The following is a 15137-nucleotide window of genomic DNA, read 5'->3' as shown; positions in this document are numbered from 1 at the left end:
AAGAGGTAAACCCAACCTCAACAAAGCCTGAGGATTATACTCCTGAAGGGTATATGGAATACCTAAAGGCTTACAAGCAAACAAAAGGAAGAGCAGAGAAAGTACCATATAGTATAAAGGTATATATATATATAAGGTTCTAAGAGGGGATTGATGGGGTATAAGTAACTCCATTTTGTCCTGTCAGCAACGTGTATTACATTTGGTCAGTGCACTTACAAAATCTCCCTTCTCCCTTCCCCCTTTTGGAATGTAAGAAACTTCCTGTGCGGTTTCAAGATACCCATACATTCCTTAGTCTTACCATATAGGGTCATCTTGGCTCAAGTGTCTGCTGGCCTATGTGTATATACCTGATTGGTCAAATCCTGTTACTATGAGTCATCTATTATGTTAATGCAGAGCTCATGTGTGATCATACCATAGGTCAAACAAATGCTAACATATGATTGGATGTCAAGGAAGCTCAACCCCCTCTATTATAACTGTTTGCCAACTGTGAAATAAACCAGAATGGATTGGAACTAGACATGTGTTCAGTGTTCATCTGATTTATTCTCCCGGTACCGGATAGACTTAATTCAAGCTGATCACCGAAATCATGTGTCAGGGACACGTTAGGCAGAAGAGTCAATATTGCCCAACACTCCTCAATATCATGGAAAAGTATTTTCATGCTCCACGACAGGCTGAGACAAAATCAGCAAATGGAGACCTACTTCCTCGATGCCCAGGTTCAGTACAACCTGGACTCTGGCCTTTCAATAGGCAGGCAGACTAGAACTAGCCCAGTATGCTCAATCTTCTTTCTTGACCAGCCACTAGTATCATCTCAGAGTTTTCAGCAGGGGTGCATGGCGACACCCAAAACGTCATTTTTGTCAAAATGAACCAATATGCAGGAGGATTTTCACACTCCTCTGGCTGTGGATGATGAATAGATCTAGTCTTGCTGATGGTGCCACACCTTGTCACTGTTGCTGACTGCCTGCCATTAGTGATGGACAAACATTGGCCAGGACTGTGCGCGAACGCAATCAAATGTTCACGAAGTTCGCGGCGGGCCCCGTTGAATTTAATTGCAGGCAAACCTGAAAAACCTTCAGGTCATATTTGCAGCCACCAAATACTTACTAGAAGTGCACAAATAGTTCCACAACATGGACAGTGACATAGCAGAGGGGGATCATTGGCAAAAATTCCCACAAACAAAATATGTATTTTAATCAGGGGCCATTTTTATGCGTTTTAAAAGGGAAACTATCAAAATATGTGCCCTGCTGGAGCCTAGAATTTTTTTTATTTTAGGCCACGGGAGTACGGGCCCTAAAAAATAGGCATTCACCTGACAAAAAAGAACTTGTGATTATGTGGCTCGAGGTACATTATGGGGTCAATGGATAAGAATTCTACTGTAGCAAACTGGAGTACAGGCCCCAAACATTAGGCATTCACCTGACCGAAAATAACTTGTTATTATGTGGCTGGAGGTACATTAGGCGGTCACTGGATAATTTTACTGTAGGCCAGTACATGCCCCAAAAATTAGGCATTTACCTGACAGAAAATGCCTGTTATGCCGATGTATATACATAAGACAAGGACCATTCTTTGTTCTGGGTGGTATGCAAAATAACTGTGGAGCCCCAGTTATGGGTCTTCAACACAGTGAAAGCCAGACATCTGATCTCTGTAATGGGGACACCCCTTTTCTCGGTTTTCCTTCCTTTGAGGGATATATGGCTTTCACTGTGTTGAAGACCCATAACTGGGGTTCCACAGTTATTTTGCATATTACCATTTCCCAGGGAGCTTTGCACTTTGGATTGCTGTGTCAAGACTTTTAAATGAGGCTCCATAGTGTTTTCTGTAGCTGGTCTCCTTAAGATCAGCTATTTTGTTTTGTTTTTGTTCTGGGTTGTGGTGGATATGTGTGGGCTGGCATGAGGAAATTCAATTACACGTCATCATAGGTGTTGAATTCCTCCGAGATCCATGCCTCATTCATTTTTAGAAATGTGAGGTAGTCGTGCGCTAGGCGAGTGCGCTTATCGGTCACAATCCCCCCTGCTGCGCTGAACGTCCTTTTAGACAGGACACTGGATGAGGGGGCAAGCCAAGAGTTCCATGGCAAATTGTGCTGGCTCTGGCCACATGTCAAGCCTGCACACCCAGTATTCCAGGGGTTCCTCGCTTCTAAGAGCGTCCACATCGGCCGTTAACCCGATGTAGTCGGCCACCTGTCGGTCTAGGCGTTCCCTGAGGCTGGATCCGGAGGACGGCTGTCGTTGGCTTGGCTGCAACAATGATCTCATATCCGAAGGGACCAACACATCTTCAAACCACCCTATTCTTGCAGGCGTTGTAGGATTGGTACCTGCAAATGTTTCTCTGTGGGTGGAAATTCCGCTTCCAGCACCCGCAACAGCAGAATGCAGCATCTCTCGCAGCAAGGCCTGGAAATGCTGCATTCTGACATCCCTCTGTGATGCTGGCAACATGTCCGCCATTTTGTGTTTGTACCGGGGGTCTAAGTACGTTGCCACCCAGTACTGGTCCTTGCCCTTTATGCTTTTTATATGGGGGTCCCTCTTCAAACACAGGAGCATGAAGGCCCCCATTTTTTTTTTGCTAAATTGGAAGCGGTGGAGCGCCCTGGCTCCTGCTGATCGCCCTGGAGAAGGTCGTCCTGTCTCCTCCCCCCAGCCACGGACAACACCAGGGATCCCCGAAAAGTTTTAAGTCCCGCTCAAAGCCTGCTCTTCTTGCTCCTCCTCCCCCCAGCCACCATCCTCCTGTGACTTCTCTTCAGACTCCTGCTGACTTGTCTCAGATGGAGTCAGTGGCGTAGCATGGGTTGCCAGCACCCGGTGCGCACACAGTGTAACCTGAAGTCTAGGGCCAGGCTGCTACAGTGTGGGCCAAATTCTATATCCACCCTCTCATCACTACAGAACATAGAGGGTAATACAGCGCACATACCTCTTACATCCAGTGATGTCTCCTTTAATGTAGATGTTCTCTTTCCTTATCTAATCCTTTCAGACCAGACGGCCATTTTTCAGCCATTTCTCGTCTCTGCAGCTTGACAAAAAAAAAAATCTTAGTTTACTACTTTTCCATTATCCTCCCATCTTCTGGACAAATCATCCTACCATCCCCAATACTATACTGCAGAAACAGATAAACCCCTGATAATAATAGTACCATACAGATAGTGCCCTTTAATAATTATTGGTACACAGTGCCCCAAAATAACTGCGCCCAGCAAATAGTGCCCCTGACACTAATAGTGTGAACATAACGACCCCCAAAAATAATTGTGGTAAACGGATACTGTGCCAAGGTGCCCCCACAGTTTTAGTGCTCCAAAAAGTCCCACCAATAGGAATAATTCTATACTAGAGCACACATGGTAGTAATAGTGCTCCTACAGTGCCCCAGCATGTCCCCACTGTGCCCCAGAAGTAATAATGCTCCATAGTGCCCATACTACTAATCATGTTCCCCCTAGACCCCCAGTAGTAATTAAGCCCACCTTAATGCCCCCAGAAGTAATAATTCTCCTTATAATGTGAAAAAAATACCCCCTTTTAATGCCCGCAGTTGAGCTAATGTCCCCATAGTGCCCCCATAATATGCCAGTATAAAATATCCCCATAGTGCTCCTCTCCCCCTTTCCTCCTAGTGCCCCCCATAATGTACCAGTATAAAATGCCCCATATATAGTGCCCCCAGTAGATGCCCTCAGTTTCCCCCATAATTTGCAAGTATAAAATACCCCTTCTTAGTGCCCCCGTAGATGACCCCATAGTACTCCTCTCTCCCCTTCCCCGTAGTACCCACCATCATGTGCCCCAGTATAAAATGCCACTATACAGAGCCCCCCATATAAAATAATCCTTTGTGGCCTCAGTAGATTCCCCCAATAATGTGCCAGTAAGAAGTCCCCCCATAGTGCCACCCAATAATGTGCCAGTAAGATGTGCCCCCATAAATGCCCCCCAATCATGTGCCAATAATTAGTGCCTCCCATAGATGGCCCTCCAATCATGTGCCAGTAAGAAGAGCCCCCATAGATGGCCCCCCAATCATGTGCCAGTAGCCAGTATTGTACCATGTATAAAAAAAATAAACAAACACTTATACTTGCCTCCATGGCAGCGATGCAGGCCTCTTCCGGCCTGTGTCCCGAGCTGTACGATTTAGACGATGCAATGACGTCATTGCCTCCGATAGGCTACAGGAACTAGGCTTGCAGCCTACCAGAGGAACGGGGAAGGGAGACACCTCTCACTACCCTGCCCCGCACATCCATCTCTATCGCTGTCCTGAAGGTGGCAATACAGATGACTATGGGGATAAGCGCTTCCATAATAGAGGCACTCATCTCCCTGTGACCTGCTGCCGCCCCACACTTGTGAGCAGAGCCTGCTGCCTGGGTTGATCGCCTCACTTTGCCTAATTGGCGGTGCGTCCCTGCTGGCACCCCCTAAGATTTTGCGCCCACTGGATGGAGTAGCCCCCCCCCCTGGAAATTCATTCAGCATTGCGACTTCCTCATCTTCCAGCTCCTGCACCTCGACTGCTTAATCAATGACACAGTGAAATGCACGCTCCAGAAAAAAGGCGTAAGGTATGAGGTCACTGATGGCGCCCTGGCTGCGATTGACCAGTTTGGTGATCTTATCAAATGGCCGCAGAAGTCTGCATGCGTCACACATGAGCAGCCACTGGCGCTGTGAAAAGAAACAAAGCTCCCCAGAAGCTGTCCTGCTGCAGAGTTCGTACAGATAGTTGTTAACAGCCTATCAAGCATATACAAGGTGGAGTTCCAGCGTGTCAGGCTGTCACAAATCAGACGTCTGACGAGCAAGTGGTGTCACCGCTGAACGTCAGCAAGGCGAGCCATGGCCGTTTAAGATCTTCTAAAATGGCCAGAGATTTTCCTGGCTTGCCGCAAGACATCCTGGACCCTGGGGTATTTGGCAACAAATCGCTGCACGACTAAGTTCAGGACTTGTGCCATGCACGGCACGTGTGTCATTTTGCCCTGTTTCAGCGTGCTCAGCAGATTGTCACACACCACTTTACAAACTGTCAAATTGAGCGGGGTTAGCAACTGATCAGCTTGTGACTGTAGAGCTGAAAGCAGTGCAGGACCAGTGTGGCTCTTGGCTTACAGGCACAACAGCCACAGCACAGCATGGCAACGTCTCATCTGGCACGTCGAATCTGAGGAGCTTGGGGGGCGCAGCGGAAGAGGCGGTAGCAGTGGAAAAGGAGGAGTCAGCCAAGGAGGAGAAGAAGAAGAGACAGGCCTGTATGCAATCCTTGGAGGCAACACCAAATCCACAGCCATGGGTTACATGCTTGACGGCCGTCAGAAGGTTCACCTAGTGGGCAGTAAAGTTATGTACCTTCCCTGCCCGTGTTTCCTAGACCACTTGTCTGTGGTCAGATGTATTGTGGCACCAACACTGTGTGCCAGAGATATATTCATTTGCTGATGAACGTGGCCACATAGCTCTGGGATGCCCTTCTGGGAGAGAGATTTCCTTCTGGGGACCTTCCATTGTGGTGTGCCAATAGCCACAAATTTTCTAAAGGCCTCCGAGTCCACCAGTTTATATGGCAGTAGTTGGCGGGCTAGCAGTTCCGTTAAGCCAGCGGTGAGCCGTCGGGCAAGAGGGTTATCTGGCGTCATTAACTTTTTATGCTCGAACATTTGGGCCACGGAAGCCTGCGCTCTGCCAGATAAACGTGACAACGGCATGGTGGAAGATGGAGTGGAGGACAAATGGGAGGAGAGAGGAGAAGAAGAGGCAGGACGTGGAGCGCCGGGAGTGTGGCTTTGTGGGTTCTGACGGCATTGCTCCCACTGGGCTCGGTGATGGGAGGCCAGGTGCCTTCTTAAGGCGGTCGCCCCTATGTGAGTGTTGGGATTACCGCGACTTATGACATGTTAAAAAAAAAAGCCCACACTGCAGAGCCATGTGTCGGCGTCCTGGGAGTGCCAGAAGTGACCGTGCATGGTGGATGGCTCGCTCCAGATACATTTGCACATAGTAATCGCATGTGTGTTTGTAGATGAGTTCAAGGGCGTTCTTTTCATGACCATGTGCCCCCACCTGCATCTCCAATCAATTAAACACATGGTCATGAAAAGAACGCCCTTGAACTCATCTACAAACACATATGTATACCGGCTTTTAAATATATATTTTTAATATATACTACTTTCAATGTATTTTATATGAATATCTCTATGAATGCATATGTATATATGCATTCATAGAGATATTCATATATATATATATATATATATATATATATATATATATACATACATACATTCATAGAGATTTATATAAATTCATATGTATATATATGCATTGGTCTGTAATACATTTTATACAATAGATTGCACTTTATGTATTTCAGATATGTTTGGAACCATTTAAAACGTTGTCATATTTAAGCAGTTCTGGTGATGAAAACGCATTGGGCCAGATTTATCATTACTCTGACAGCTCACTCCACTTTCACATATGGCTAAAGTCAGTTTTAGCCAAGTCAGATTTATGATCGGCCCTTTAAGACTTTAATAAATGTGGTTTGACGGTAGCAATTTATCAGTCAGTAAGCAGCTTTTCAAAAGTCGCACGTCTTTACGAAAAAGTTGCATGTTCTATTAAAAAGTCTCATAAGATAAACATGGTCCTCACTGGAGTGAAATTGCGCATTTTTTTGTGACTTTTTTGCGACTTTTTAAATAGTCGCAATAGTAAATCTGTCTAGAGATTCATTTACATAAGAAAACATGCCCACTTTCAGAAAACTGGCGATCATAGCGCAAAGCAGAAAAAAGTCGCAAATTTTTGCGACTTTCGCTCCATTATTCTGACTTGAGCTAATGATAAATCTGGCCCATTGTATGAGCAAAAACGCATCAAAAACGCATCAAAACTGCATGTGCGATTTTATGCTTTTCAGCCAGTATCTGTCCATTTACACTGTTCCCAGATATGCACTAACAGTGAATATAAGGTTATAGAATATCTATGAATATCTTAAAAATGCATATGTATACATATATATAAGTTTTTTAATACACTTTTTCTATAATTGATTACACATTCTTGTATCTCTGGCACATTTGGATAAATTGATATTGTTTTATGCTACCATGAAGCAGTTCTGGTGATAAAAACGCATTCCTGACAGAATTTGTTCATTCATTCTGTTTGTAGATAGGCAAGTTGAAGATTATGGTTATTTGGTCGATATTTTACAGAATATTGAACATTTTAATATAATCCACCCCTGATTGTATCTGGAACTTGAATCTTGGTTTTCCACAAGTCTTCCAAGAGGTATAAAAGTGGAAGTCAGTTGCCCCAGCAGGTCACCACTGAGGAAGGGGTATAGTGGAAACCCCGAAACGCGTTTGGTTAGGACCTGCTGTATGTACGCATGAACAAATTATTTGCCTTTATCCACTGTCTTCTTTGAAAAATCCAGATTGCAAGATATCCCTCTGGAACCCCACAGACTCACTGGTGTTGCCGGACACTGGCTGCATTACACACCTTGAGATCCCTGTAAAACTCACCACAAACCTGGCAAATTAAGGATCATATGAACAGGCCAGTTCACAAAAAGGACATTTACAGCAATAGAAGCCGTCCGGAAAGGTAAAAGGCGTTTTAGGCAGTGCGGTATAGTGGGACGCCACACATACACCGCAAATCTTTCTGCCATATCGCCTATTTTATGATTGTTTTACAGATTACCTATGACAGCTTCATTTGTTACCAATCTGTCTTGGAATAGAGTGGGTGTATTCCTGCAGGTGGAGGAACACACCTGCCGATTAATCTATTAATGACACTGGCAAACTGAACTTGAGGTGTATACACACTTACCATTATAACCTGAGGTGGATACACACACCAAACCTGCTGATTCTACTACTACATGCATTTAACCCCTTCATGTGAGAGGATCAACTGAGATTATATTTCATTATATCGTCACATGTATTTGGATCCATTTTATGCTGAATTTATCTTATGTCCGTAATTGCTATATATGTCAGTTTTATATTGTTTTTATTGTGTAAGCTTTGCAGAGAATAAATAATTGATGACTCTATACATGCATTATTCCAGTATTTGAGTGCTCAGCCCAATTTTTTACTTTCTACATATACTATTGTGTTGGTTTGGTGGACCAACAGGGCTTTGCAGCACCACTCCTTTGTTAAAAGGCACAGTGAGCCACTATTACCTTTGTCTTTTCTACAGAATGTAAAATGGCTGCCAGATAGGGTTCTTTGATAGGGTGGGGGTGTGTCCATGTGCTGAAACATCTAAATTGGCTGTCCTGTCCCACCTAATGGATGTGTCATGGGTCAAAGTTTGGCGCAATGCAAAAAGAATATGGCGCCGCTGGACATCACCATATGTTCGCATGTTCGGCAAATCGCAAACGCGCAAAGTTCACTGCGAAAACTACTGGCGGGCGAACCGCGAGGCCATCTCAACCTGCCATCATATTCCATATGGCTGCTGCCATCAAGCCACTGCCTACCTTCTAACATGTACCTTACGACTGCTGCAGCCACTGCTGTGGCTGCTACTCCTCGCTGCATCTGCCAGTATTACCACTACCCATAAACAGCTGATCTACTGACATATGTTCCATACTTTGCTGTTACGGTTACAGCCACATCCCGCTATTACCCTACCTTTTCTACACTGTACTACTGCTGCTCTCAAAAGGGAGACTTTTCAGAATTAGACACTTTCTTCTGACAATTATAATTTTTGCATGCATTCTGCCCATTAATGCATAATTTTAGGAGACTTAGTCCTAAAAAGCCACTCTTTTTTCTAACAAGTAACACTTGTGTGTTTAATACTCTACCCCTGTGAAGTCATTATTTTTGGTCCCCATAAAAGCCACAATTTTTCCCATAACACTATGCGGGAGATCAACCTGATGTAAAGTAGAACTGGCTTAGTTGCCCATAGCAACCAATCTGATTCCAAAGAAGCTCTGAATAATGTGGATTCTGATTGGTTGCTATGGGCAACTAAGCTAGTTCTTTTTTTTACACCAGTTTCATAAATCTCCTATGCGTTTAAACACCATCTGCCCTTAATTTTTTGAAGATTTGGAATATGAAAAAGCTTGACATGTGACAGCGAAGTGCGTTTTTAAACATGCTGTTCATTAACGCCATCAAACTTGCATTTACCCATAGCTATGTATCACTGATAGCTAAGTGTCACCGATAAGCCAAGTGTCACTGATCTTATTTGATATTGCCGTCATTGGATTCAAGAAATTAGGGGGGTGGGAGAAGCAAAAATTCACAAAAAAAAAAAAAAGACCATCCCCAAATTTCCAGGAGTCATAGGAGACTAGAAGGTGTTATGTACCAATTTTCAGAGCAATTGGGACCACTTTGGTTCTGGTAAAATTGATTTGGGTCCTAATAAAAAATAAATAAAAAATTGATGAACCTGAAATAAATCTAATCTCAAAAGGTTTGCTCATCATTCTGAACATATCAGAAGTCTCTTTACTTAAGATGGGAGTGTGTTGTGACATGCAGTACCCATTGCTAGAGAAGCCGATTAACCTCCATCAACTATGTGATACAGTCAGCTAGATGACTAGAGGGTCCCACAATTCTCATCCTACTCTAAAGTATATTGTGATAAAAACAGCAATCAATAGTAGATGACTATCCGGGGGGGGGGGGGGGGTTCGATTGGAAGATTGAACTCAGAATTCCTAGTTGAACTCAGAATTCCTAGTCCTTATTTCATTTCAATATATGGTTTCCTCTAATTACAATGAACCATGACAATATGATATTTGAAAAACTTTCCCATAATGAAATATCAGTACATACCTTTTTGAAGGAAGTGAGTAGTTTGATGCTTACGAAGCCCATTTTGTTTTTTTGGACATGCTTGAGTAAAAATGCATCATGAGACAAGTTTTCATCTGACAAGTAGAACTCCACTTGGTTTACAATGCTACGAATTAGCTTTATATCAGGAATTGTACAATCTCTATCATATGAGTCATCATCCATAGTGTCATTCAGGTCACAGAAACTTCTAGAAAGGGGTATAAAAAAATAAAAAAAATTGCTCATTTCCTATCCTTCTGACAGAACTAGTAATTAGTTACATAGGGATTAGCTACGTATATAGCAATTATGACTTTTTAAAATGTCCCTAATGCCATAATGAAAAATACATTTTATAATATACTTTATTAATGGTTTTTGTAATGTGTGCTCCTGCCCGTGCCCCCTGGAGTTTTACTAAATGCTGAGATAGCACATGGGTACCCTATAACCATGTGCTGTGCTAGGATTAGCTGAGCGGAGCGGGCTCCTGTCTATGTCTGCTTCGCTAAGCTAAAAGCTGACATGCAGGACTCTTAGCTTAGAGCTCCGCTCAGCTAATTCTGGCATAGCACATGGTTACAGGGTACCCATGTGCTATGCCAGCATTTAGTAAAACTCCAGGGGGCACAAGCAAGAGCAGCAATGTGTGTTCCTGCCGTACTCCCTGCGATGCGGCCCCATTGAGAGACTGTATTCCTCACACTGCTGACTAAGCGCACAGGGAAAGGTCGGGGGGGGGGCAAGGGGGGGAGGAAAGTCTATTAAAAGTACAAAATGCCTTAACCACTTCACATCCGAGCCATTTGCCACCTTCCTGACCAGGCCTAATTTTGCAAATCTGACATCTCACTTTATGTGGTAATATCATTAGAACGCTTTTACTTATCCAAGCCATTCAGAGATTGTTTTCTCTTGACACATTGTACTTCATGATAGTCATAAATTTAAGTCAATATATTTCACCTTTATTTATAAAAAAAATCCCAAATTTACCTAAAAATTAGAAAAATTTGCAATTTTCAAAATTTGCAATTTCTCTGCTTTTAAAACAAAGTGATACCTCATAAAATATTTATTACTTAACATTCCCTATATGTCTACTTTATGTTGGCATCATTTTGGCTCAGAGTGGCAGAGTGGCTCAGAATATGGACACACTAAAACATCCTTTTTTGTTTGAAAAAAGCTGTTATTGTGTAAAACTTACATAAATAAATAAAAAGTATACATATTGGGTATCGCCGCGTCCGTATCGACAGGCTCTATAAAAATATCAAATGACCTAACCACTCAGATGAACACCCTAAAAAATTAAAACTGTGCTAAATAAACCATTTTTTTTCACCTTACATCACAAAAAGTGTAATAGCAAGCAATCAAAAAGTCATATGCACCCCAAAATAGTGCCAAACAGTCATCTCATCCCGCAAAAATCATACCCTACCCAAGATAATCGCCCAAAAACTGAAAAAACTATGGCTCTCAGACTATGGAAACACTAAAACATGATTTTTTTTGTTTAAAAAATGAAATCATTGTGTAAAACTTAGATAAATAAAAAATTGTATACATATTAGGTATCTCCGCGTCCGTGACAACCTGCTCTATAAAAATACCACATGATCTAACCTGTGAGATCAATTTAGTAAGTAACAAAAAATAAAAACTGTGCCAAAACAGCTATTTCTTGTTACCTTGCCTCACAAAAAGTGTAATATAGAGCACCCAAAAATCATATGTACCCTAAACTAGTACCAACAAAACTTCCACCCTATCCCGTAGTTTCTAAAATGGGGTCACTTTTTTGGAGTTTCTACTCTAGGGGTGCATCAGGGGGGCTTCAAATGAGACATGGTGTAAAAAAAAAAACTAGTAAGTCCAGCAAAATCTGCCTTCCAAAAACTGTATGGCATGCCTTTCCTTCTGCGCCCTGCCATGTGCCTGTACAGAAGTTTACGACCACATATGGGGTGTTTCTGTAAACTACATAATCAGGGCCATAAATATTGAGTTTTGTTTGGCTGTTAACCCTTGCTTTGTAACTGAAAAAAAAATATTAAAATGGAAAATCTGCCAAAAAAGTGAAATTTTGAAATTGTATCTATTTTCCATTAATTCTTGTGGAACACCTAAAGGGTTAACGACGTTTGTAAAACCAGTTTTGAATACCTTGAAGAGTGTAGTTTCTAGAATGGGGTCATTTTTGGGTGGTTTCTATTATGTAAGCTTCACAAAGTAACTTCAGACCTGAACAGGTCCTTAAAAAGTAGTTTTTTTAAAATTTCTGAGAAATTTCAAGATTTACTTCTAAACTAGGGATGAGCGAACCCGAACTGTATAGTTCGGGTTCTTACCGAATTTTGGGGTGTCCGTGACACGGACCCGAACATTTTCGTAAAAGTCTGGGTTCGGGTTCGGTGTTCGGCGCTTTCTTGGCGCTTTTTGAAAGGCTGCAAAGCAGCCAATCAACAAGCGTCATACTACTTGCCCCAAGAGGCCATCACAGCCTTGCCTACTATTGGCATGGCTGTGATTGGCCAGTGCACCATGTGACCCAGCCTCTATTTAAGCTGGAGTCACGTAGCGCCGCACGTCACTCTGCTATGATCAGTATAGGGAGAGGTTGCAGCTGCGACGTTAGGGCGAGATTAGGCAGATTAACTCCTCCAAAAGACTTCATTGTGATCGATCTGCAGCTGTGGATCATTGAAGTGCTATTACTGACTTGCTCACTTTTTTGAGGCTGCCCAGAGCGTTTTTAGATCACTTTTTTTCTGGGGTGATCGGCGGCCATTTTGTGACTTGTGGTGCGCCAGCACGAGCTATCACCAAGTGTATTTAACCATCGATAGTGTGGTTATTTTGTGCTATATCCTACATCAGCTGCAGGCTGAGCCTGTGTCACCGAAGTGCATTTAACCATCAACAGTCTGGTTATTTTTTGGCCATATACTACATCAGCTGCAGGCTGAGCCTGTGTCACCGAAGTGCATTTAACCATCAACAGTCTGGTTATTTTTTGGCCATATATTACATCAGGGGCAAGTTGAGCCTGTCACCCAGCGCCTAAAAAATAGACCTGACATTTCTATTCAACCAAATCTGCACAGTTTTAGCTGGTCAAGTTATTTGTAGTGACCGTCAAAGCAGACTTTTTGTTCTGGGTTGAAAAAGCATTCCCAAATTTGCCATTCTCAAAATAACTAGTTTGTGGTATTTCAGGCCTACTTGAAATCTATCCCAAAAAGAAAATCTTACATTGAAGTTATTGATAGTAACATTCAGAAAAACCTAAGACACACGCTAGCGTGCTGATAGAAGTGTCATTCTGTGATTAAACCTATAACTGTCATACAGCGCAAAAAAAAACAGGTCTCACATCTCTATTCAACCAAATATGCACAGTTTTAGCTGGTCAAGTTATTTGTAGTGACCGTCAAAGCAGACTTTTTGTTCTGGGTTGAAAAAGCATTCCCAAATTTGCCATTCTCAAAATTGTGGTGAACGGGAACAATGAGGAAAACATCTAATAAGGGACGCGGACGTGGACATGGTCGTGGTGGTGTTAGTGGACCCTCTGGTGCTGGGAGAGGACGTGGCCGTTCTGCCACAGCCACACGTCCTAGTGAACCAACTACCTCAGGTCCCAGTAGCCAGCAGAATTTACAGCGATATTTGGTGGGGCCCAATGCCGTTCTAAGGATAGTAAGGCCTGAGCAGGTACAGGCATTAGTCAATTGGGTGGCCGACAGTGGATCCAGCACGTTCACATTATCTCCCACCCAGTCTTCTGCAGAAAGCGCACAGATGGCGCATGAAAACCAAGCCCATCGGTCTGTCACATCACCCCCATGCATATCAGGGAAACTGTCTGAGCCTCAAGTTATGCAGCAGTCTCTTATGCTGTTTGAAGACTCTGCTGCCAGGGTTTCCCAAGGGCATCCACCTAGCCCTTCCCCAGGGGTGGAAGAGATAGAATGCACTAACGCACAACCACTTATTTTTCCTGATGATGAGGACATGGGAATACCACCTCAGCACGTCTCTGATGATGATGAAACACAGGTGCCAACTGCTGCGTCTTTCTGCAGTGTGCAGACTGAACAGGAGGTCAGGGATCAAGACTGGGTGGAAGACGATGCAGGGGACGATGAGGTCCTAGACCCCACATGGAATGAAGGTCGTGCCACTGACTTTCACAGTTCGGAGGAAGAGGCAGTGGTGAGACCGAGCCAACAGCGTAGCAAAAGAGGGAGCAGTGGGAAAAATCAGAACACCCGCCGCCAAGAGACTCCGCCTGCTACTGACCGCCGCCATCTGGGACCGAGCACCCCAAAGGCAGCTTCAAGGAGTTCCCTGGCATGGCACTTCTTCAAACAATGTGCTGACGACAAGACCCGAGTGGTTTGCACGCTGTGCCATCAGAGCCTGAAGCGAGGCATTAACGTTCTGAACCTTAGCACAACCTGCATGACCAGGCACCTGCATGCAAAGCATGAACTGCAGTGGAGTAAACACCTTAAAAACAAGGAAGTCACTCAGGCTCCCCCTGCTACATCTTCTGCTGCTGCCGCCTCGGCCTCTTCTGCTGCTGCTGCCGCCGCCGCCTCGGCCTCTTCCTCCGCCTCTGGAGGAACGTTGGCACCTGCCGCCCAGCAAACATGGGATGTACCACCAACACCACCACCTGCGTCACCAAGCATCTCAACCATGTCACACGGCAGCGTTCAGCTCTCCATCTCACAAACATTTGAGAGAAAGCGTAAATTCTCACCTAGCCACCCTCGATCCCTGGCCCTGAATGCCAGCATTTCTAAACTACTGGCCTATGAAATGCTGTCATTTAGACTGGTGGACACACACAGCTTCAAACAGCTCATGTCACTTGCTGTCCCACAGTATGTTGTTCCCAGCCGCCACTACTTCTCTAAGAGAGCCGTGCCTTCCCTGCACAAACAAGTGTCCGATAAAATCAAGTGTGCACTGCGCAACGCCATCTGTGGCAAGGTCCACCTAACCACAGATACGTGGACCAGTAAGCACGGCCAGGCACGCTATATCTCCCTAACTGCACACTGGGTAAATGTAGTGGCGGCTGGGCCCCAGGCGGAGAGCTATTTGGCGCACGTCCTTCCGCCGCCAAGGATCGCAGGGCAACATTCTTTGCCTCCTGTCTCCTCCTCCTCCTACTCAGCTTCCTCCT

At 44.1% G+C, this 15137-nt stretch overlaps 1 protein-coding gene across 1 annotated transcript in view; it reads right to left on the bottom strand.

Annotated features, from left to right (window-relative positions):
- Nucleotides 1–15137, bottom strand: part of LOC120990940 (la-related protein 6-like) — a 135233-nt gene that overhangs the window by 97860 nt on the left and 22236 nt on the right. The window contains exon 2 of the mRNA XM_040419832.1: nt 9929–10139. Coding sequence (XP_040275766.1) covers nt 9929–10139 — 211 coding nt within the window. The remainder of the gene's footprint in view (nt 1–9928; nt 10140–15137) is intronic.

Source organism: Bufo bufo, chromosome 2, assembly GCF_905171765.1.
Source record: "Bufo bufo chromosome 2, aBufBuf1.1, whole genome shotgun sequence".
In the NCBI taxonomy this organism is placed as follows: Eukaryota; Metazoa; Chordata; class Amphibia; order Anura; family Bufonidae; genus Bufo; species Bufo bufo.
This window is presented reverse-complemented; position numbering and strand designations above follow the sequence as displayed.